The following is a 25,102-nucleotide window of genomic DNA, read 5'->3' as shown; positions in this document are numbered from 1 at the left end:
AGCTTCAGCCCATAGAAATTTGGGCAATCCAGCATGTATCCAGATAAATATACCCATACCGATTGAAGTCATCGGTAAAAGTAATGAAGTAATGGAATCCACCTCTGGCTTGTGTATTCATTGGTCCACATATATCGCTATGTATTTAACCCCAATAAATCACTTGCTTGCTCACCTTTACTATTAAAAGGAGCTTTAGTCTTTTTTCCCAACAAGCAAGATTCGCATACATTATATTATTCGAAAACAAATGAATCTAAGAATCCATCTTTATGGAGTTTTGATATGTGTTTCTCACTTATATGGCCTAAACGATAATGCCAAAGATAAGTTTGATTTGAGTCATTTGTTTTTGATCTCTTAGTATTTATGTTATAAATGGTGTTTTCTTGATCCAAAATATAGAGATCATTAACCAATTGTGCCGAACCATAAAAAACACTATCGAGATAAAAAGAACAACAATTATTCTTAATAATAATCTCAAAACCAATCTTGTCCAAACAAGAAATAGAAATAATGTTCTTAGTCAAACTAGGCACATAATAACAATCCTCTAAAATTAAATCAAGTCCACTAGGAAAAGATAAAACATATGTCCCTATAGCTAATGCAACAACTCTTGCTCCATTTCCCACTCGTAGGTCCATGTCTCCTTTAGCCAGATTCATTCTCTTTTGCAGTCCCTGTACAGAAGTACAAATATGAGAACCACAACCGGTATCCAATACCCAAGAAGTAGATGTTGACAAATTAACATCAATAACATAAATACCTGAAACAAACCTTCCGTTTGCTTTTGTCTTCTTGACATCTTCAAGGTAAACAGGACAGTTTCTCTTCCAGTGTTCGGTCTTATCGCAATGGAAACATTTTCCTTCTTTGCTAACTCCCCCTTTGGGTTTCAATACATTTTTCCCTTTTGGTTTGGTCTTACCATTGCCCTTAGACTTTGCCACTATCTTTTTCTTTCCCTTTCCTTTGTCCTTGTGGATCATCAGAATGGGCTTAGGTCCAACCTTTTTCATGTTACTTTCAGCAGTTCGTAACATGCCAAGTAACTGTGGCAAAGTCTTGTTAATTTCATTCATGTTGAAATTAAGGACAAATTGGCTAAAGCTATCTGGCAACGATTTCAGGATAACATCGGTAGCAAATTCATCTTTGAGAGGAAATCCCATTTTTTCCAACGATTGGATGTAGCCCATCATCTTGATGATATGAGCTCCTACAGGAGTTCCCTCTACCATTTTGCATTGAAATAAAGCTTTAGAGGTCTCATACCTCTCTTGACGTGCTTGCCCTTCATATATTTCTTTAAGATTTTGAATCATCTCATATGCAACCATGTCCTCATGTTGCTTCTGAAGCTCAGGAGTCATGGTGGCAAGCATTAGACATCTAACATATTATCCATATGTTTCTTGAATTTTTCTTTGTCAGTTTTTGAAGTATTAGCTGCCAGTTCATCAGGAACAGGTTCCTCAATGACATATTCCTTCCTTTCCTGTTTGAGAAAAATTCTCAAATTACGAAACCAGTAAAGGAAGTTTATGCCATTAAGTTTACCCTTCTCAAGGAGTGATCGCAGTGATAAAGTGTTGTTTTCCATTAAATCTACAACAATGGAAATATTAAAGTAAGTAAATTTACCGAATTAAAATTTATAAATAGGACTTTATTTACAAATTACTCCCACTATTTTATTCAAAATTAAAAACCCTCTTTGTTTTAATTTTAGAAAAATTCAATAAAAAAATTTTCTAGTGGGTGAGGATCCATAATACATCAATTTCCTAAATCAGCTTTGGCTTTCCTTTTAGGATAATGATTATTTAGGTAAGTAACACTTGACTAGTTACATCTCATGTAACTCCTCATTTTGGTGAATAACTTTTGTTCAAGTCATCTCATGACTTATCCAAATATTTAACCTCTAGGTTTCTAATCCTATTAGAATAACCTAGCTAAGTTATTACCAATATTTCAACCGGTGAATATCACTTACTTATTCTTCGCGTTTAACCAAGATAGATTTATGTGCCATTGCTTTGGCAAAGCCCACACAATATCGATCAAAGCCTTAACGAGGGTAAATATTGGATGGTTAAGTTAACTTAGATTATAAAGAGGGATTTGTGTAATTATCTCATCATTGTTCGCTTTAATATTAGGCCCTTATTGATCTCATCAATATTTATTCTTATTTTATCATTTGATGCATTGCATACATAACAAATATAGCAATAAATAAGATGCAATGGTTATAGCCCAAAACAATGACTAAGGTGGCCCATCCCAAGCCAATGGGAGAACCAAGAACTCTAAAGCCTAAGACTATTCTCTAGGCATCTTCTCGCCATTCTTTTTCTCCTTGTGATTCTTCATAGGATTACAATTTTAAAAGAAACTCGTTTTACATACGAGGGAGTAAGATGAGAAGATAAATACAACAGAGATATAGAAAGGCACGGCTCGCAGACCGTATTTCAAAATAAACCATTGTAAATTGAACAAGGGCTATAACCATGCATATCAAACGCCGTGCAAAACAAACATATCATATATATTTGATTGTTAAAAATATTAACACAGGCCTTCAATTTGTACTGCTGATGAGGGTCAATGGGCGGAGCCCCTAGCGCACTTAGGCCGTCACGATACGGCCGGTGGGATTTTTTTTAAAAATCAGTACTTCTGTTTCCATGGAAAAATTTCATGATTTGATAAAAATTATCAACATAATCGTGCTTTTGGGATTTTCAATCTCGAAGGTTTTCTGTATCGGAACAACCATTGTTCCACTTCCAAACGCGATCTGCTATCGCACTCCCATAGATCATCCAGCAACAAATCGATTGAAAAACATTTTAATAAATTAATATATTAATCATTGTGGTTATCGATTCGAACAATAATATCAGCATATTTACCAAAATCGATAGATTTAGAACATGCATCTCATACATATCGCATCAACAAAAAAATTAACACAAATCCAGATCGTACAAGTGGCTCTGATGCCACTGTTGGGACCGTCGGTGCACCTCATGGCGCAACAGAAAAAAAACTCGACGGTCTCACTAGCGATCAAGTACGAAAAATTGAAATCAGGAGGAAGAGATGTGAATACTTACAGCGGGTTCCTTGAAAAACAGCAAGGAAAGAGTGAATTCTGGTGGTGTAGATCGGTTCGAATCGTTAGCCTCCACGAAATCACGTCTCGGCCTCTACTCAGTTCACCTGATTGAGAGCAATTTTGTTTTCCCCCAAAACAGTTTTGAGAGAAAGTGGTTGAAGGTTTTGTGTGTGTTCTCACAAAAACAGCTGTTAGACCTAACACACCCTTTTATAGCCAAGTTACCCTAGTCCTATTAGGGTTTTTATTATTTCAAATTAATTAAATCTATATTTAATTAATTGGAATTTAATAATCCTTTTATATCCAAGTTACCCTAATCATATCAGTGATTTTATTATTTCAAATTAATTAAATCTATATTTAATTAATTGAAATTAAATATTCAAGATTATTAAAATATATACGTAATTAACTCTAGATATATTTTAGTAACGTACAACAAATTGTACATCTTTGCTCGTTTCAATCTTAGGGTGTGACCCTGTAGGTTCTTGTAACATTAGAAGTAATTATTAGAACAATTCTAATATTACATACAATGAGTGACATCTAGCAATATATCATTGTCACCTAAGTTACAAGAAAATATGATTCGACATATCATCTTGGTGATTAACTCTTTTATGTATTATATCCTTATATCCTTTATATCTAGAATAGGCACAAGTCTTGGAATAGTCACACTTGTATAGCCCATCTATTGTTTCTTGATTTCTAGAGTAGACTTTAATTAACGAATAGTTTATGATATCTAATATCAACTTATTCGAGCATGGCCATGCGTTTCTAGTCTTACTCAATCAAGTGGCCTGTGATATATTTCCTATTATGTAGGAAGGACATATCATATCTTAATCATACACACCCACTACATATATTGAGATATATTCAATAACAGTCTTTATAGAGCAACCAATTACGGAGCTTGTTTAGCTGCATCAAAACATATAACAATATATGTTGGGATAGTATTGATCTCAAGTCTGAGGATCATACATATAGTCATCACCATGAGCAATGTTATGACTGTCACATAATAATCCAAGACATATGCTCATGGTGGGTCAATCCAATACATTGTTCTCTAACAATATAATCATGTATCAATTCTGACATCTCTATGTCAATAACAACTCGTTGTCATCAATCAATAACATGTTAGTCTTAAGCGTATTATTATTGTCCATGCCCATAATAATACTTGACTAGGGATCTTTTAATAATAACAATTATGTCATTATATGGACTTTATTATCTTCCAATTTATGTTAAACACATATATATATAACTGAAAATAATAGCGGCAATGCCTTTATTCAATAAAATCGGTAAATAAAAGTATTATTACAATCATCATATGATTGGTATTTGGGCATACTCTAACAGTTGATGCTTCACCCGCTTCTATCCGTCGAATTTCTTAACTCAATACCAGATCCCGAACATCGTCGAATTTTAATTTTCTATTTCCCGACGAGCTGCTAACTGCTGTAACAGTAGCATTCCAACTGTTTGGTAGAGATGATAAGAGAATTAAAGCTCGAACTTTATCATCGAATTCAATTTCCACGGAACTCAATTGGGTTGTAATTGTGTTGAGTTCATTTATGTGTTGAGCCACTGATGCCCCTTCCACCATCCGCAAATTGAATAATCACCTCATCAAGTGAACTTTGTTTGAGGCCGATGACTTCTCATACATACTGGAGAGAGCTGCCATAAGACCCGCCGTGGTCTTTTCCTTTGCTATGTTGAAAGCAACATTGCGGGATAACGTCAGTCGGATAACTCTGAGGGTTTTTCTGTCGAGAAGAGCACAGTCTTCATTCTTCATGCCCTCTGGTTGCTTTACTGAGAGAGGTTGATATAGATTTTTCTGATACAAAAAATCTTCAATCTGCATCTTCCAAAAGCCAAAGTCCGCACCATCGAACTTTTCAATTTTCACCTTCCCTTCGTCTGCAGTCATCGCTCCCACTCGAATCTGGTTTCATTTTGATCGTTTCTGATAATTCTTGCGGACCACTGTGTATTAGAACACCTCCGTCGTTAAATTCGTATTGCTGACAAATTTTTACTATTCATGAAATTCACTATTCACGTTAATAGTAATGAACAGTAACCTCGCAAAAAATTGACAAAATTCACAACCAAAAGCTCTGATACCAATTGTTGGGAAATAAACTGAGTACGAGTAATTTCCCTATAACCATATTAGTGAGAATGCGAAATAAAAGCGGGAAAATAATACCTGAAATTGATAACGGAGTTCAGCCAATTATGCCTACGTCTCCGGACTGCTACAGATCTTTTACTAAAGAGAGAAAAATTTACAGGTGTTTACAAAACATTCACTACTCACAAGAAAGCTCTCTAGTATTGGGAGAAAGAAATGATTTGAGATGATTTTGAAACTAAATGAGCTAGGGTATTTATAGTTGAAGCTTAGGGACTAATCTTTGAAAATACCCTAAAATCTAGTGACTAAAAATAATTTTCCCATGCCATTTAGCATCCCATGTTTTAGCAGCCCCCCTTTTTTAATTCTAAGCCGCCGACTGCTACCCTTTTCTTTGACCAACATTATTGTGTTGTGGTATGGAAGCCACTATCTTAGAAGCAATTTCGCCCAGTTGGTGTAATCTCATAATGGACATTGCCCCCAAGGTTAACATAGTCTTCCAGACCTCGTACACCTGAAGTGAGGAAGTTAAATTTGCTTGTGTTGCACTCTTCAATAAGAAACTTCCGAGAAAGAAATAATGAAACTATCAATTTCTGTATATTAATTAGAGAGAGGGGTTTTCCTTTTATAGGAGTGGTAGAGGGGTAAAGTTGTCAAATGACAACAACCTACTCCAACTACTCACTAAAAATAGGTAACATCCTCCTTGAAAAAAATCATCCACTAATGCAAATACGTAGGGAATTTTGAATACCAAAAGAACAACAAAGAAATTAGTCACTTAAGAACTAGTGATGTATCTAGAACTAATTCAAAGTGGAATGAGCAATTATTCTCTTAACAAGTGAACGAATCTGGAACTTGTTAAAATAATGGTAAACTCACAACACACGACTAACTTCTTCACCAAGTGAGTTTCGCGATAGATCATCAATTTTGGGCCAAATATACCTCAGGATACTGATAAGTGCTCTAGAAAGAACGCCTAAAAGTCTTTCATAGAAGGTGGCTATACGTAGGTGATTTTATTAAGTCTACCTCAATATAGACCACCCAAATTAGGGATATAAAATCATTAAGAGTAATTAGAAAGCTCAACCTCTCATTTTTAAGATGCGGTGAATTCATCAAGTACGTCTCCTAAGGATTACCCAAATCATGGGCTATAAACTCATTATGAGTGTAAAACTCAACATCTCAAGTAAGCAAATTCATCAAGTCAATCTCACTAGGACTACCCAAATCCTGGGATATGAATTCATTAAGAGTATAAAGCTGATTCTTTTACGTTGATGGATTCATCAAGCCTTTCTCACTAGAACTACCCAAAATATAGGCTATGAATCCATGAATTCCTCAACCAAATGGGCTTAAGTGCAATTCCCCTCGACTCTTAAGTTAAGGGATTAAAATAATCATCTTTTATCCTCTCGTACTTCAACTTAAGTACTATTATCTTCTATTATCATTGTAGATTTGGTTTTAAACCATTCACATGTTATCTCACCAGCCACGTGAAAATACAAATAATAAATAGATTTCTATCTTTAAAGATTTTTAGCAAGATAAATTCTTAAGGTATTCAACCTTTTGCCTGACTAAGTTAAGATTATCATCTTAAGCTTCATAGTAGAGCTATTAAAACAAATTTTCATAAGCTTTCACAAAAGCTACTCTACTTAGATAAGCATATGTCTACTATGATTTCACATATACCATTCAAGATTTTTTAAACTAAGAGGACTAAAAATTCTCTTAGTTTCAAAGAATCATTCATACATATAAATTATAAACTTATAAGTTTCACAACACAATACATGAAATCAATGATTTGTTTTAGATACCCCACATTCTATAATATTAATAGGGTAGAGAACTATTTTCAGTTAATTCCACATTCTCTAACCTTAAGGTGTCTAAACTAATATCATATAAGACATGTAAATCATTTTCCATCAATCTTACACAAGTAAATTAGAGTAAATCATACCAGATAAAATCATAATCGCGCATATATATATTTATCAAAAATCTCATCATACTAATTAGTATAAATATTTTCAAATTATGAAATTCCTTAAAAGTATGTGGCATTTATGACTTGGTCTCTTAAAAGATATTTCAGTCTTTTCTTAATTCTTCAAAATATAAATCGATAATTAGGAATATTATGGATAGACAATCTCTTCTCCTTCCTCAATTCTAGGAGTATTAATAATGAGAATTTAATGGCTGCAAGGTTTTTAGTAGCATTGTCTATCACATGAATCAAATGTTAACTTTGAAGAGACCATTAACATTTCAACTACTATGACCAAAAGTATTGTCTTAATAAGATTATCAAATTTCATTTTTTTAACATTTTCTCCAAGTTACAAAGTGTAGGGGTGTTCAGATGGGTAATTCGGTTAACCGACCGAACCGAATTACCCAAATTCCATTAACCGAATTTTTCTCTCCATTAACTGTTAACCGAACCGAATTTTTTCTAAAAAAAAGTTAATCGAACCAAACTAAGTTCGGTTAATTGATCGGTTAATCGAATTAACCGAAATTTATAAATAATATATATTAAATATTAAATATTAAATATTTTTTGATTTATTTGGTTAATTCGGTAAAAACTGAGTTCAAACACCCCTAAAGCTAAATAAAATATATATACAATATTAAATATTTAATTATTTTGGTTAATTAACCGATTTCGAACCGAATTAACAGAAACCAAAATTTGAAAAAAAAACCATTAAATGATAACCGACCAAACCCAAAATTAACCGACCGAAATTTCGGTTCGATTGGTTAATTCGGTTTTAACCGAACAGTGAACACCCCTAACGAAGTGTGTATACTTGTCATAGTATTTTATGAACTAAAATAATGAGCATAGAAACGAACAGTGCACCAAATAGGTATCCGAAAAAAGAGATGTGACACACTAAATATACTTGTCCTAGATAAGCACTCTCATTCTATCACTATACTTTTAAGTCAACTATCTATACAGCTTTTTTATTTTTCTTATAAAGGTCTCGTAACAATTTATGCTTAATATTCCCCCTCATAATTAAGCATACAAAAGTTAGGCTTCAACTAATCAAGTTTGTAATCCTTAAACCTATCAAAAAGTTCTCACTATATTTTAAAGACTAACTAAAAAGCTTTTATAAATGAATTTATGAGATATCAAACATGAATAAGAAGGTAGCGAATCTAAATAATCTGACCTTATAAGTTGAAATATAACAACCAAGTGGACTTATTCATTCTCGGCATGCCTTTAATTAAAGTCCTCTCATCATCATCCTCAGATTGAATCAATCGTCGCTTTAAAATCTTGAAATTCTAGCCTTGAATTTGTTATTTAGGTTTTCAAGTCCTTTGTACGAACTCCTTCATATGATTTGTTCCCGATTTAATATCTCTATTTTATTTGTTTATTTATTTAATGCTCACCGAGTTATTAGACATAGGCTCACATTGAGAGTTGTATGAACCTTGGGGTCTATCACCTTTTAAGGAAAGCCTAGACTTGTCAATAATTTTAGAGAATTTCAAAATCATGGGACCCGAGATTCATGGTCACTTTCACTTATTATATCATCACGTACAACACCTGCACTCGATTTTCATTTGTCAATAACAAACAATAAAGTAAAAAATATTTATAACTTGATTACCATTTCAATAGATCCCTTCATAATATGACCTGTATTGCTGCAAGCTGCTGCCTTGATGGGAGAAAACAAGGCAGTCAAAGCTGAAGAAATGTTGGGGGTCGAAATGATTAGAGCTATTTCGCATTTAACATCATATGTTCTTCATTGATCTAGACACATGTTTCATGGAAATATAAACATACAATGGTCGATTGAATGGCATTTAACGTTATGTTCTTAGAAATTGCAAGCCATGTTTGCTTGTGTGTGGATGCAGGTTCATATGTTCTCTGCATGAGGATATCGTGCTTCCGTTTGGTTTCCAGCGATACCATCTAATTATGCACCAAGCTTATCGAACTGCTCCTTCGAATGTATATTGAATCCTAATGAGCCAACCTTACCACTTGTAGTACTTCTCTTCTGCCCAATAGCAGCTGCTTCATTTAGCACACCCCACTCCATAGCATTGGGATGCATCAAATGGGGTAAGGTTCACAGCCGATACTATTGATGTCGAGCCACCGAGAGTACGCAAAGTGTTTCGAGATAAATGCGTTAAAGCGCAGATCGGAAGGGATCTTCGACAATCCTTTTCTCGACCTTCTGCTCACAGACAAGGGAACTGCAATTTTACCGTGAACAGCACGAAATCTAGTCATGTTGCAATTGCTCATTATAGGACTAAAACTGTGTTGTGTAAGAATGTATTATTCTTAGTGTACGAACACGAATGCTAACCTTGGAATTGATCTATTTTTAAATGATTATGGGTTTCGAGTGAAGCTGCAAGCTCCATTATACTACACACACGGACTGATTGTTCAGCTAACTGTCACATTCATACACGTCCTTATGCTATATTGTATGTTTTTGCAAATTGATTAGAAAAAAAGTATAACTTTCATTCTCTTTAGTATAACACTTTCTTAAGGCTTATTATTCGGATTGATGCAAGGCAGTAGTCCTCCATTTAATTTAGCAGTAGACGTCTGATAACTACATTAGCTAAAATAACCAAACATTCTTGATTTTAGAAAGAACAAAAATAACAGAAGCCTACACATAGACTTGTTAACCTTGGTGCTGAATCTTAGACTCTGACTAATGCGAAGCATAGCTCTGAATTCATTCGGAAAGACCAGAGTTGCACAATCTCGTCCTTCTTGAGTTTGTTGCTCTTCACTACTGAGTTCCACGATTCGATCATCACGTAGAGTGAGTTTTTCCCCATATCCCACCTGTTAAAAGTCATGGTAGTTTTCTCCATCGACGGATCCAAGAAGCACACTTGCATCGGTTTCTTGTGAGCCAAGTCATCAGCCTCTATTGTTGTCAGAAAGTCATGGCTTTTGACTTGCGAGAAGGGTACGGAGAAGCGGCTGGCGGTATGATTAACGTCGGAGAAAAAGAGGGTCTTTTGAATGACTAGAACCAAACCAGAACCGCCCATGTCTTCAAGTATGTACCGTTTGAACGTGTCCGGCATGTCGGGTGTTGGGATTGAGGATTGGGGTTTCTGTTTCTTGCTTCTCTTCAACTTGGGTTTCAGTTCACTTCCCCATTCTCGATCACCATCTTCAAGTATGTGCCGTTTGAATGTGTCCGGCATGTCGGGTGTTGGGATTGGGGATTGGGGTTTCTGTTTCTTGCATCTCTTCAACTTGGGTTTCAGTCCACTTCCCCAATCTCCATCACCATCTTCTTCTTTCAACTTGCGTTTTTGATTTCTTCCCACCATTGTTGTCGAACCCCATGCTTTCTTTCTTGCAAAGAAACTCAGGTAGCTGTCGAAACCATTTGAAACCATTGGAACGGCCATGATCATGGTTTTCCTGCATTTTCTCTCCCTCAAATTTGGCTATTTGAAGCAACCATTCGAAAGGATCTCCATTGGGATCAATGTGCTTAAAATCATCACGACTCAGGAGTTCAACCATATTTCTTTTCTGTGTAATTGCAACAAATTTTTTTCTTGTAATTTACAACTCAGTAGCTAGAACAAATTAAGATTTTGTTTCGTTCTTCCAATGGAGTATGGGTATAAATAGGGGAAAAAAACTTTCTTGGGAGAAAAGTAAAGGGAATTTTTTTTTCTTGAGAGAAAAGTACTTTTGTTTTTGAATTATGAACGTCGAGCAGAGGCTTACTAATTCTAGTAGGAGTTAATTTCATTTAACGGTAAAAAGGGCGGGCAGAGAAAGGCGGCAAAAGGGCAAAGAAGTAAACATGCTTAAGATGACCGTTAGCTGCTTGAGTCGGTTTCATTCTTAAAACAGGCGCAGTGACGAAGGTAACTTCGTTAAGCTCAATTTCAGAGGCTATAAGCGCAAGTTCACAGCTAAAGGAAAAAAGATGAACAATTACTCTTACAAATCAAAGTATTTCAAAAGAAGCAAGAGAAGAGTCAAACCCGAAGTTGGTATGGGAAACCTTTGCGATGAAGAAGGTTTAGTTTCTGACGTTACAAAGTATTCGAAAGTAGAAAACCTTAGTAGGTTTGAGTCAGTTGAAGCAGCAATTTCGGCTGTTCAAAATGAGGTGACGGATGAGAACCTGTATGTATGGCTATGATTCATTCCGTGATGGACAGCTGGAAGCAATCAAGATGGTGCTTGCTGGAAAATCGACAATGCTAGTTTTGCCAACTGGAGCTGGGAAGTCGCTTTGCTATCAAATTCCGGCAGTGGTTTTGCCAGGGGTTACATTGGTCGTGAGTCCATTGGTGGCTTTGATGATTTATCAGTTGAAACAGTTGCCCCCCATGATTCCAGGCGGTTTATTGTCTAGCAGTCAGGTAGGAATTGGGTTGTCTCTCTCTCTTTTGAAATTTATTAGTTATTGATAAATGACGTTATGTGGTGTTTTTGCATGAAATAGGGACCCGAAGAGGCTGCCGAGACACTAAAAATGATTCAAGAAGGAAGCATAAAAGTGGGTTTAACATTTTAGAACGTTATTGATGAATAGAATGAATATTGTTTGAATTGCATTACTGCCCAAAAGCTAATTTTTCATGGCTTATGTCTCAGGTGCTTTTTGTTTCACCAGAAAGGCTTTTGAATGCAGACATTTTGACAATATTTTCTGGTACTAGCTTTGTATCACTTGTCGTGGCTGATGAAGCTCATTGTTTATCTGAATGGTGAGAAGTTGAAATACCATTCTTCTTATTGTACATCACCTGAAAGTATTGAATGTATTGAAAATTTGAAATGAATTCAAATTATACAGGTCGCATAATTTCCGGCCATCATATATGAGAATGACGGCATCTTTACTTCGTGCCAAACTCAATGCTGAATGCATTCTTGCAATGACTGCAACTGCCACAACCACAACTTTGTCGTCTGTTATGCCAGCGCTAGAGATTTCTTCAACCAACCTAATTCAAAAGGCACAAGTAAGGGATAATCTACAGCTATCGGTGTCTTTGAGTGGCAATAGGCAAGTCCAATCCTGTTTTTTCAGTTTAACTTTACTCCACGGGTAGGTTATCCTATGAATATGCTTCTAACTGTTCGATCATCATAGGACGAAGGATATGCTAAAGTTGACAAAGTCCTCTCCTGTTTTGGAAGCTCGAAGCATTATTGTTTACTGCAAATTTCAGGTAAGACTGGTATTCCTTTGAATATTTTTGAGTCCATGGCTCTTCTCATTGACGAATTCCTTTACTCAGATCAATTGGCCATTAATGCTCAGTTTTGAGCAGTTCTTTTGGATAGCACATATATGCTAATTCCTTAAATCCCTTATATAAGCAACTTAGCATCTTCTGCTACTAAATTTGCCTGGAGCAGAAAGACTATTTTTATAAGTTTTTTTTATTTAAATGTTTTGATTTATAAGGCTTAAATATACATTTAGTACCTGAACTAGGCATGTTCTCCCAAATTAGTACCTAAAGAATTTTTACTCCCAAGTTGGTACTTGAACTAGGAACCTTCTCCTAAGTTGGTATTTAAAGAATTTTTCTCCCCAAGTTGGTACTTGAACTTTAATTTCATGCACTGTTTTGGTACTTCTAATAAATTTTTACAATTTTTTTAAGAAAAACACTTATGATGACATCATCATTGACACATTTTATAATCTTGTATTGTCACGTCATCAAAAGTTAATATCATTAATAAAAGTACCAAAACAATGGATGAAATTAAAGTCCAGATTCCAACTTGGGAGAAAAAAATTCCTTAGGTACCAACTTGGGAGAATGTGCCTAGTTCAGGTACCAAATATATGTTTAAGCCTTTTCGTAATGCTCTTGATCTCAGTTTTTAGCTATTGCTTTTATGTAGTCCATGTATAGTTCTCACTTCTCAGGCCATTAGTAATTTCTACTTGCCCTGGATTTTGCAGTCTCAAACTGATGAGATAAGCAGGTACTTATGTGATAACATTATCTCTGCAAAGGTGAGTGTTTTTACATGTGCAATGCTTTCCATCAGATAGTACATTTTAGGCTTCTAACAAGCTTATTTTTAATGTTCATGTAGAGTTACCATAGTGGAGAATGCTGGCAAGGGATCGCAGCCGCATACAGGAGTTGTTTTGTGCCAACAAGATCAGAGTGATGTGACTTATCTCACTGCAATATCTAAGTTCTGCACTGAATAAATTTTTTCCCTTTTGAAAGCTTTTATTGGTTATAACAATTACCTCAATAACTATCTTTTGAAGGTTGTTGCAACTGTGGCATTTGGCATGGGGCTTGACAAGAGGGATGTTGGAGCTGTAAGAAGAAAAAGTTCATGTATAAGTTATGTGATTTCTCGCCATAAAATTCACATCAAATCTAATCTAGTTTTTCCCACCTGGCCTTAGCTCAAGTTGTAAAGGGTAGTTGAGATTTTTGCCTGATGATCCTAGGCTAAATCCATTGTATCCTCTTATACCCAAAATAAAATCTAGTCAAAATTTTGGTGCATTAGTGATTTAGAATTTTATGATGGTATAATGGTTCTGTCATAAATGATGGTATGTAAAAAGGGTAGACCACTGCTGCTCCTCTCTACTTTAGTTTTCCTAGTTCTAGTTGTCTTCTTCACTGGGTTTGAAAGATACTGAAGTGGAAAATTATTAAATAGCAGATTCAATTTGAGGTAGCACTTCGGGAATCTCGTGTATACAAACACTTTCTATGCTCTCCTTCTGCTGTGATTTGCTTGCATTGGATGTCGCACCACCATTTTTAAATAGTGGCAACTGTTTTCTTCCCTTGATTTTGTTTCAGGTAATTCATTATAGCTTGCCAGAAAGCTTGGAAGAGTATGTCCAGGTTGATATGTGCTCCTTAACTGTTAGGTTTTTGCAGGGCATTTTGTACCTCGATGTCTGCTAAACAAATGAATGATCACCTCTTGTAGGAGATTGGCCGTGGTGGACGAGATGGGAGATTGTCTTATTGACATCTCTTTTTTGATGATGCCACATATTACAAGGTCCGTAGTCTTATGCACAGGTGCTTAGCACGAAACTGATCTTACAATAAGAATTTATTGAGATGATTTCTCTGAATTATAAACTTATATACAACTTTTTGTTGTCAGTGACGGAGTGGATGAATTTTCAGTAAACAAATTCCTTCGTCAAATTTTTGCTGATGACGCAAATTCACATTTGAAAGTTTGTTCACTGGTCAAAGAATCTGCATCTCGTAAATTTGATATGAAAGAAGAGGTTCTCTCTTGTACCATGCTGAATGAACTTTTAGAATTTGCAATCTAATAGTTTCCATATAACTAATAATATGTAACCAAATATGCAATTTGAAACATTTATGCTAAAATTTGGAGTAGGCTTATCTTACTATATCATGATTCTTCTTTTCGTTTTAAAAATCATGTCGGTAGCCTGACATTCAGCATATTATTGGCTACCATTCATCTAATTTGTTGCTTGCAGGTAATGCTCACACTCTTAACACATCTGGAATTGGGTGAAACACAGTACTTACATCTGCTTCCACAGCTAAATGTTACTTGTATTCTGAATTTCCATAGGGTAATGAAACCTCTCATAGATATATCTTACATGTTAATTGTCTCGGGCAATTAGGTTGCGGTGATCGTTTAAAATCTTAAGGGTCTTTTCTTGAAACTTGGAAGCTCTGAAGCGAGGTATTAATTGAAGACTGAAATAATTTACATATTTACAGACTTCCCCAATGTCACTTGCTGACAAGGATCCTGCAGTTTCTGCAATTTTGAGGAAGTGAGTACATTTTTCATGCTTGGTTGTGTAGAATGGGAATTCTTCTCAGGTATGTACCTCATGACAGAGCAAGTTATACTTTATTGTAAAAGAGATCCATGTCATATGATGTTGCAATTTCTGTTTCTAGACATTTTAATAAGAAAAACGATTCGGTTACAAAGCAGCCTTTCTCCACCCCTAAGTTATGGAGTACTCTGTTTCTACTCTGATGTCAATAAATATTACTATAACAGTTGATGGTATATTCAATGCAATCAACAACACCAACTTGTTGTTCTTGCATCTCTTAACTCGGACTGGAAATTCCCCCTCATGAATCGGGTATGGAAATTGGATGTCATGTACAGTTCTGCAGTTTTTGAAGTGGATGTGTGCGAGAAGACACATGATTGTAATGTTGCACAGCAGACAACATGCTTGCAAAATAAGATTTTGGATTATTTTAAGGGAGACAATAATCCCAGTGTCCTTGATAAGATGGGTCACAACAGGTACACATATTCTTGGTCTTTGGCTTTAAGACATCAAAGATGAAGGACATTTAACATTTATCCAAGATGGTTTTTGGTTTCATAATTTTAAAAAAAAAATCATGCTGAATAAGTCATCTGTCCCTTTCTCTATTTTTTAGTTTTATTTCCCCATAATAATAGACCTATCATCTGCATTTGCAGCCCTTTTCTTCGTGCTGATATAAAGGTGAGATTTATACAGCCAATGCTATTCTGTTCTCAGGGTACTCATGAGTCCTGTGGTAGTCCTACAACATTTCATCTGTTTTGGCCAACCAGGTCTTTCTGCAGAGCAACTCCAATGTTAAGTTTACTCCAAGAGCTATTGCAAGGATAATGCATGGAACTGGGAGCCCAGCCTATCCTTCTTCAACTTGGTCAAGAACTCATTTCTGGTATATTATATATTTCCTCTGATTTGATTGTTATTTTTCAAAGGACCTAACACTATTAGTAACTGGTGATAGTCAAGCATCCATTGAGCAATCACGTTGAACCTCTTGAGCAAATCATAATATCTGATATCTATATTATTTTGTTTGAAATTACAATGTTCATATACAGGAATTATTAAACATCAAGAGCAATTGCAAGTTTCTTGCTTCAGTATGATGTAAGGTTTGATTTGTCATATGATAAGTTCTCTATCTTGGTCCCCTTTTCTACCTAGTAGGCCACATGACCCGTTTCAGCCATTAAAGGAATGCTTATTCTTTTCTAGATACTATTTAATTTTAACATGTCAAATGACTGTTAATTTTTTTAATGAAAAAGGAATTGTTAAAAATAAGAAAGAAATGAAAAATATAGTTTTATATTGAAAAATAAGTTAAATATTTCAAAATATCACAAATTAATACTTAAAACATTTAAAAATTTTATTTTTATATATAATTAATAGATATTGTCTTATAATCATAAAATTTAGGACAAATGGTGTATTTAATGCTTAAACTATCAGATTTTATACATTTTAGTACCTAAACTTTTTTAAAAAATTCAAAATTTAATATTAAAGTTTGAACATGGTACTAAAATAAAATAAAAACTAAAGTTTTTAAAGGTGAATACTAAAATGAAATGAAAACTAAATTTTAGATATGATTTTGAAAAAAATTGAAAGTTTAGATATTAAAATGGTTCAAAACTGATAGTTTAGTTACTAAATGTGTGATTTACCCTAATTAATATCATTAATAAATATATAAAAAAAACGTTAAACACCGGAAACCAAAATACTTATAATATAAAACAAGCAAAGCAAAGCATTTACTTTGTACTTCTTTCTCTATATTCTGCTTCCAGAAAGGAATTGGATTCATTAAACTTCGCCACCTAATCTGCTCTTCTTCTTCATCACAACAAGTACCCACTCTTTCTTTGCTTTCTTGTTCTCGTATTCAAAAACAAGGATGAAATTACAGCTACATCAGTGGCTTTGATTCAGAGTATCCCCTCCTACACGCACGCATACACATTATTATTGTCTTTCATCAATGTCTTCTTCCTCATTCTTCACGAACTACCCTCTCATTTCTGCGTTCCTTGCCTTCGCTATTGCCCAATCCATCAAGTTCTTCACCTCCTGGTCTCTCTCTCTCTCTCTTCCATGAAACTTAAAATCTTTGCTTGTTCTTCCCGTGTTTCTTTTACTTTCATGTTGCAAGACTTGTGGACCGTTTTTGGTTTTTTGTCTTTCAATGGTCTTTTCGCTGGGAGTTTTGAAATGGGTAATTGCTGTTTTGGATTATTAATGAAATGTTGTAGCCTTTACATCTGTTTTGAGTCATAATTTGGTCTGATTCTTGCGTTGAAGATCTGTTAATCATGATGATAATTGATATGACCTGGTTTGGGAATAAATTCTAAATAACATCACATGTATTTTCTTGAATTCTGGTCAATTGTTGCCTTGGTTCAGTTACTATTTTGTGATCATAGCATATCGAGCTTTCTTTTTTGTACTCTTCTTCATAACCCAATTTCTAGCTGTTTGTTAAGAATGGGGAAGAAAATTTTGGTTCAAGGAACCATTTTGGTTACTCAAACAGATAATTTGATGAGAAAAGCTTAGATGTTGGGTGGCAAGCTTGTAGAAAAAAAATATCATATATGGGTATTTGCTACTTTGTAATTAGTTTTCTCCTGAGAGTCTTAAGGTTTTCCTAGATTTGCAGGTATAACGAAAGACGATGGGATTTCAAGCAACTTGTAGCATCTGGTGGGATGCCTTCATCACATTCTGCTACGGTTGTTGCTCTCGCTACGGCGATCGGGGTCCAAGAAGGCTTTGGAGGAGCATTATTTGCAACTGCATTGATCTTAGCAAGCATCGTATGATCTTTTGTTTCTCATTTTATGGTTTGACATATATGTATGTAGGATAACATAGAAACGAAAAGCCTGAGGACTTCGTTTTCCAAATTATTTGCTTCCTTTGTTTGTGCTAATGCTAATCTGGGTTTTTCTCCTAATATCGACCTGTGATACCTGAGAAAAGTTTACTATGTGTCTTAATCAATGAATATGCATCTCATGTCGTTGATATTGCCTACAACGCGGATTGAGTTCTGATGGGGTGGATTTGATTTGCAGGTAATGTATGATGCAACCGGTGTGAGATTACATGCTGGCCGGCAGGCACAGGTTCGATTCCATTGCTAGTGTTTCCTAGTAGTTGATTGTTTTGGAAATTGGAAATGAGTTGCTTAGACTTGATATCTTTCATGTATTCATTTCCAAAACCCTGTGTTCTTCAGGTCTTAAACCAAATTGTTTGTGAATTGCCCGCTGAGCATCCTTTGGCTGAGAGCAGACCACTACGAGAACTTCTCGGTCACACTCCTCCTCAGGTATCTTTTCCTTTTGCTAATTGATCGAGAAGATATTGTCCCGAGTCACTATGTTCTTCCGTTATCAACAATGTCCAAGTTAATATACTGCAACTAATTTCTATAGGCATTGTGTTTATATTTTTCCATTATCAACATGTTGGATTCAAACTTTCGGAAGTTAAAAACCGAGTTCCAAAAGAGAAAACCTTTGGCATCGTTTCAGATAATGCCATACGTGGAAGAGTAATGCTTTTAACATCCCAATTCAATTACAGGTTACTGCTGGCGGATTGTTTGGCGCTATTACAGCAGCCGCCGGCCATTTAATTATGCTGGCGGCTGCTAGGTAAAGCTGACGCTTGTTTTAGATCATAGATAGATATCATTCAATGAAGAGCTTTGATCCGTTAAACTTGTACTAGTTACACGAAAAGAAGCTCAATTCGAATACCTTTTGCCCCCCCCGGAGATTTCTGAGATTTGAATTGTAAGTTTCAGATGTCTAATGATGAAATGCTGTTAACTTTGGGTTTTAGGATTTACCTTCAATTCATTTTAACCATTAGCATCTTCATTTTTAATACAACACATGTATATGGAATCATGTGACTTGCTTTGATATGGTGATTGTGACTGTCATACTTCTGTCGGATATGTGTCGCGTTATTCGGATTCGGATGCGAGTATTTGATGAGTATGTGCATCTGAAATGGTGAAAATCGATATGATGAGATTAAAATCAGTGGTTTGATATATATTTGAATTCAAATGCAAATGTGTTTGAGGATCAAATGAGAATGTGCTAATAAATGGAGGACCAACTGCGTAATTTACCCAATTTTCATTCACTCACCCGAAGCAGAAGGGAAGGCCTTAAGCTGGCCCAATATGAAACCTAACCTAAGCCCTATGTTGAGGTTTGGGGGAAATCGGAAAATAAAAGTAATAAATGGAAGCAATATATTCCTAAAATTTCATTACTTAGCTATAATTTATATTATTTTTTATTTTTTTAAACTAAATTTCAAAGTTTCAAAAATTGGATGCATTAATTAATTAAAAATTAGGGTTTTTTGTATTTTGATTTACTTTTTAAGATTTTTTTGTAAATACAAATTTCCTTTTTTAATATATATGAAATTTTTTATATTCTTTATATATTTCATATTTACAATCAAATTCATACTTAAATCCTCTCATAAAGAACACAATTGATATCATCCTTCCCTGCCCAATCCAATACAAAGGCATTCTAAGCATCAAGTAGCCCCCAAAAGGATAAGGTACATTAAAGGTCATTAAAGTAATTGATTTTATTATTTGAATTTAAAAGTTATAAAACGATTATTAAATTTAAAGGTAAATAATTAAATAAGTTGAGTAAAAAAATTTGAGTTAATCAAGTTAATGAATTATACTTGTTCAAGTTTTTGCCTAAATTTAATTATAGTTATTTATAAAATTATTACACATTGGTTCTAATTGAAGGATTTTTCTGACCTTTTAAGATACACATGTATATTCCTTCATATTCTTGTTCGCATTGTAATACTGTTTGATAAATCAAATATCATCTAAAGTTATAAAATATATTTATAGTTTTATTTTTTTTAAAGAATGAATCGTGAGGATAAATTATCGATTAGAGTATAAAAAGAGTTAAAAAATTGATCAAAATAATGAATTTACAAAAATTACGGTAAAAAACAAATGGAATAAAATAGAAAGTTAAGAGAGTAAATTATTTATTAAAAATGAGAATTAAAGCTACATAAATATTTATAGTGGTAGAAGAGCATGCGATTTAAAATTGGTTAAAAATATACTTAAAACGAAGCAAGATGTAAGGGTAGGAGGGATCAGGAGTGAGTATTCCATCACGTTTAAAAATTTTGAGTTGACGAGTCATCATTCAAATTGTATTTAAATATTTTTCCAATCAAATTGATTTTTCTTATCTCGGATTAAATTGATCAAACTAATATAAAATAGTCATGACATGTCATCGTGCTATTACAAAATGATCATTAAATTTTATTAAATAATTATAAAATAATCATTAACTTTATCGAACATTTACATTTATTATAACATTACAATGATCATTTTATTACAGTTCAATAAATTTAATGCCCGTTTTATAATTTTTTTAAAATATAATGACTAAAATAATTATTAAATATAATTCGGGGACCTTTAATCAATGTTATCCAAAATTTAACTGACAATTACGTCAACAGTCAATTTAAAATAAGTGACAGATAAGGGTCCATTCCAGGCACGTGAAGGATTTCAGAGGCATTGTATTTCCCACTTGGCCCGACGCTCACATTTACATGAATCTCAAATATTTTTATATCGAATTAAATTTAGTTTTGAAACAGATAAATAATTGAATTTATTAAGTGATTTAAATAGTTAAAATAAGTATTATTTTTTTAAAGAGTTTCGGATTCAAATAATAATATCCGTAGAGAGTAATTGTTTTTATTGTCAACTGATCAAGAAAATTTTAGATATATTTTTACCTTATAAATCATCTGAGACTAATAAAAGAATGTGATTATCCAACTGTTACTCTGATCTGATAATATAAAAAAGGATTAATTTGACAAAATTCTGAATATGAGAGGTTAAATTTATTACATTAATTAAAATTAGGATCAAATTAATAACAAAATATATGTTTTAGAAATTAAAATGAATATGAGACCAAATCATGTTAGACTTCTCTTTTGTTTTAAACAAATGAGTGACATGTTTGTAATAATATTTTACATGATTAACTTATAAATTTTAGAAGAAGAGGACCTATATATAACTAAAGTAATTATAAGTGACCTGGATTGTATTTTACCCTAAAACATCGTCCTCATTAAATATGGTTTCCCACCACCATTTATTACCGTACCAAAGATGGGGTTACATTTGATCTTTGGTTGGTTCGAGTTTCCAGCAACCCAAAGCATTTGGGGATGTCTAAAAGATTATAGTCTGAATTGATCGTCTAGTTCAGTTGGTAGAGCTCAAGGTTTTTAACATTGTGATCATAAGATTGAGTTTCATTGAGGACAATTCATAACGAATGTCTTTTACGAAAGTTGTTCTCAACCTTGTATTAGGGGCCAGCCTACTACCCTACCTCCTTTTACCCCATTACATATGGGAATGAAGTCAGCTAATTTTATTTTTAAAAGATTATAGTCTAATTTAAGATTGAAAATAGCAGGAAAGACTGCAACTAAAAATATTATAAAAATACGGTATTTTTAATTGAGCTTAAATTAAAATATTGTTCTTTTTACTTATCTTTTCGAATTTTAAAATTTTATTTTAACTAATTTAGATCGATTCGGATTATATACTTAATTGTAGTAAATGAATTTCTCAATGAAGATTTTATATATATATAAAGATTCAGACTCAATATATACTCAAGTGATATCAATTGTTTACTAATTGAAACAATCTCGTTAATTAAATACTAAATTTTTTTAACAATTTTCAAGGTGTACACTGTTTTCGTAATATTTTTAAGGGTAAACAACTTCAAATCCCATCAGTTTTTAAGCGTTGACTCATTTATTTCACCGTTTTAATTTTACTAATTTTAATACTAACGCTTACTTTTAAGTGTAATTATATCACTCCATCATTAATAATTTAATGACACAATAATATGATAATTTTACATCGTGATGTTACTAACATGAATGTCTTACCAAAATAACATCGTTTCGACATAATTATCTTAATACTCAACAAACACAAAACGACATCCTTTTATTGGGGAAATTATTAAAATATTATATAATATTATATCTTTTATAATACATTTCTTATGTGGACCTTAACCCGCCGTACAAATAATTTCCCAAGCATTTGTCTTTCACAATATTTTAATGCTCAATGGATCTGAAGCTCTGGAAACTCTGAAAATTTCATCTTTACCTCTGGCGAATGCGTCACAAATATCCATGCTTTTCACTCATTATTCTCTCTTAGACTGTTAAATGACGTTTCTTCTATCCCCCCAAAAAACCCAGTTGCTTCTTTTAGTCTGTGAAATCATTAAGCTTCCATTGATAGTAAATCCATGGTGATTAGTTAAAACTCTGGGGATAAAATCCAACACGTGAAGTGGATGGGATCCAAAGCTTTTAATACTCCCATGAAAGTAAAATCTCAGAAGGATACCTGTTTCAGTACTTTTGTCTTTCCATTTCTGTGTTTTCTATACTTCAGTTGCTTGTAAAAGATAAGCTTGAAGCTTCTCAAATCTGAGGCTATAACCTCAACTTCGCTTTGGGATTTTTGTAAAAATGAGATCCATCGAAGATAAAACTTGCTATAGCCTCGGACCAGCTAATGAGATTTCTTCAAGCAGTAATGGCGGTGCCATAAATTTCGAGTTTCATCGACCCGCCTTGGGGAAGGAGCCGATGGCGCCTTCGAAATGGGACGATGCGCAGAAATGGCTCGTGGGGCTGTCGAGGAGTCGAGACAAAAGGGCACAATCCAAGGCCAAACCAGCTCGGGACTCAAACGCCGACGATACACGGCTGATAGCTCCTTGCCCGCAGAAGGAACAAGATTATCCCAGCAGTGAAGATGAAGCACAAACGGTTGGTCTCGATTTGGCTATTTGGAACTCGGTTTCGGGTGTTCGATCGATATGTGTGAGAGATATGGGCACCGAGATGACCCCTGTTGCAAGCCAAGAGCAGTCGAGAACTACAACACCGTTAAGAGCCACCACTCCTGCTGGTAGGAGTCCTATTTCTTCAGGCTCTTCGACCCCGGTTAGGCCCCATCAAGGAGATCGAGCTGGCTCGGGAATTGATGTTGCTGCTAAGGGGAATGGTTCGAATCGACTCAATAGACAAGAATCGGGTCAGGCTAGTAAGCAGACTAGTTTGGAAACTCGAGCCATGGCTTGGGATGAAGCTGAACGTGCCAAATATATGGCAAGGTAATGTGCTCATTTGTTCCTTCTCGCTAATCTAATATAAAATCCTCCGTCCGTTCCTAGCAGCTAACGCGTTGCAGTTTAGGTATAAGCGTGAAGAAGTGAAGATACAGGCATGGGAAAATCATGAAAAGAGGAAAGCTGAATTGGAAATGAAGAAAATAGAGGTAACCCCATTAGCTATATCCATGTATATGACACACTAGATTACTTTATTTGTCTCAAGACATCGACTATATCCACTAGATTCGAACCCGAGATCTCACTTAAGGGAAATCTATATAATAGGCTTTTGCATTCTAATTTTTACCAAAACATTCTTTCATAAATGGTGTTCTATGGTGTTATAGGTGAAAGCCGAGAGCTTGAGAGCTCGGGCAAAAGAGAGATGCGCAAACAAACTAGCAGCCACAAGGAGAGTAGCTGAAGAGAAACGTGCAAATGCAGAATCAAAGCTAAACGAGAAAGATATAAGGACTTCACAGAGGGCGGATTACATTAGGAGAACTGGCCATTTTCCTTCTTCTTTCTCCTTCAAGTTGCCCTCCCTTTGCTGGTAGTAACTCTGCAGAGTCCCAAAGTTATGTATGCATGTATGTATGTATGTATGTATGTATGTACTTTTGAGTTTATATGGACGTGACTTACTGCTGAAAAAATTGCAGTCATGCTGAAAAAGATAAGGCCATTGACCATATATCAGAAAATTTTCACTTCAATGTTACTACCAAACCTGTAGCACACCATTATTTTGTTACAAGAACACCTCTTGGACTCACAAAGCCAGCAAAATGCTCACTAACGAAACGTAAACTCCGGTTTTCCGGCAATGTGTTGGATTAGTGTTGGATTAATTCGAAACGGTTTACAAAGTTTTGGAGAAAAGGGAGAGATGAAGGATCAAGTCCTGTGAAGAAAGGACTTTTTGAACCTCCGAAGTGACCTTTTTGCGGGTTTCTCTGCAGGAAGATTGGCTAGAATACCTTTGCTTCCGTAGTAATCGATAACCTGCACATTGCCAACCGGTAAGACTTCGTTTATAAGTTCACCATGCGAAATGAAGAAACGGGAAACATGAAATCGAATAAAAGGTGCTCGAAGGCCATTTATTAATCAGTCGATGAATTGCGACGACTACAATTCTATTATGTTACACGAAGGAAACAAGCTTACCGGTTCGGTCTGTCGATGCAAAACCTCCAGCCTGGACTTGAGAACTGCTGGGGTATCACCCTTTCTTTGAATCAAAGGCCCTCAGTGAAAACAGTAAGAACAGAATGAGATAAAAGGATGAAAAAATCCAGAACTCGAGACTCTTGCGGTAGAAATACATCACAACGTACGAACTGAAACCGCAAGCGAACATGAAATTACGAATGTTTATGTTTTAAAGTGAGCAGATCTATGATAATGATTCTTAGGTCCAGTACAGTAAAGGAACAAGCAGAGCATTGAGAGTGCATCGTCATATCTCAAAACAACAACCATACAATCTGCAGATCATCTTACATATGCAATGAAAATTCTCGGAATCTTAATCGATACAAACATGATATTGATGAAGGTAAATTACCTTGCATCA

At 34.6% G+C, this 25,102-nt stretch overlaps 2 protein-coding genes and 1 pseudogene across 2 annotated transcripts; all 3 read left to right on the top strand.

Annotated features, from left to right (window-relative positions):
- The first annotated feature begins 10,574 nt into the window (after positions 1 to 10,574).
- Positions 10,575 to 19,161, top strand: LOC120145301 (uncharacterized membrane protein YuiD-like). The gene is made up of 7 exons (XM_039159179.1): positions 10,575 to 10,579; positions 15,880 to 15,884; positions 17,193 to 17,305; positions 17,895 to 18,051; positions 18,313 to 18,363; positions 18,477 to 18,569; positions 18,827 to 19,161. The coding sequence occupies exons 3-7, from the start codon at positions 17,214 to 17,216 to the stop codon at positions 18,899 to 18,901; spliced, it is 468 nt and encodes a 155-aa protein (XP_039015110.1). The 5' UTR covers positions 10,575 to 10,579; positions 15,880 to 15,884; positions 17,193 to 17,213; the 3' UTR covers positions 18,902 to 19,161.
- On the top strand, positions 11,017 to 16,242 carry LOC120145429 (annotated as a pseudogene).
- A 3,330-nt stretch (positions 19,162 to 22,491) lies between the features above and the next one.
- On the top strand, positions 22,492 to 24,221 carry LOC120145163 (remorin 1.4-like). The gene is made up of 3 exons (XM_039159054.1): positions 22,492 to 23,523; positions 23,606 to 23,687; positions 23,871 to 24,221. Exons 1-3 carry the CDS (start codon positions 22,874 to 22,876, stop codon positions 24,078 to 24,080), a joined length of 942 nt encoding a protein of 313 aa, XP_039014985.1. The 5' UTR covers positions 22,492 to 22,873; the 3' UTR covers positions 24,081 to 24,221.
- Positions 24,222 to 25,102: the final 881 nt, after the last annotated feature.

The sequence above is a fragment of the Hibiscus syriacus genome, unplaced genomic scaffold, assembly GCF_006381635.1.
Source record: "Hibiscus syriacus cultivar Baekdansim isolate YM2019G1 unplaced genomic scaffold, ASM638163v2 tig00110893_pilon, whole genome shotgun sequence".
Taxonomy (NCBI): domain Eukaryota; kingdom Viridiplantae; phylum Streptophyta; class Magnoliopsida; order Malvales; family Malvaceae; genus Hibiscus; species Hibiscus syriacus.
Note: the sequence above shows the minus strand (reverse complement) of the source record. Positions and strands in the feature narration are given on the sequence as shown.

Excerpts from the sequence above, each read along its gene's own strand:
- LOC120145301 (XM_039159179.1), top strand. The coding sequence starts at position 17,214 with ATGTCTTCTTCCTCATTCTTCACGAACTACCCTCTCATTTCTGCGTTC. Across the intron at positions 18,364-18,476 it reads ATGCTGGCCGGCAGGCACAG|GTCTTAAACCAAATTGTTTG; the intron begins GTTCGATTCCAT and ends TGTGTTCTTCAG. Across the intron at positions 18,570-18,826 it reads TCGGTCACACTCCTCCTCAG|GTTACTGCTGGCGGATTGTT; the intron begins GTATCTTTTCCT and ends ATTCAATTACAG.
- LOC120145163 (XM_039159054.1), top strand. The coding sequence starts at position 22,874 with ATGAGATCCATCGAAGATAAAACTTGCTATAGCCTCGGACCAGCTAAT. Across the intron at positions 23,524-23,605 it reads CGTGCCAAATATATGGCAAG|GTATAAGCGTGAAGAAGTGA; the intron begins GTAATGTGCTCA and ends GTTGCAGTTTAG. Across the intron at positions 23,688-23,870 it reads TGGAAATGAAGAAAATAGAG|GTGAAAGCCGAGAGCTTGAG; the intron begins GTAACCCCATTA and ends ATGGTGTTATAG.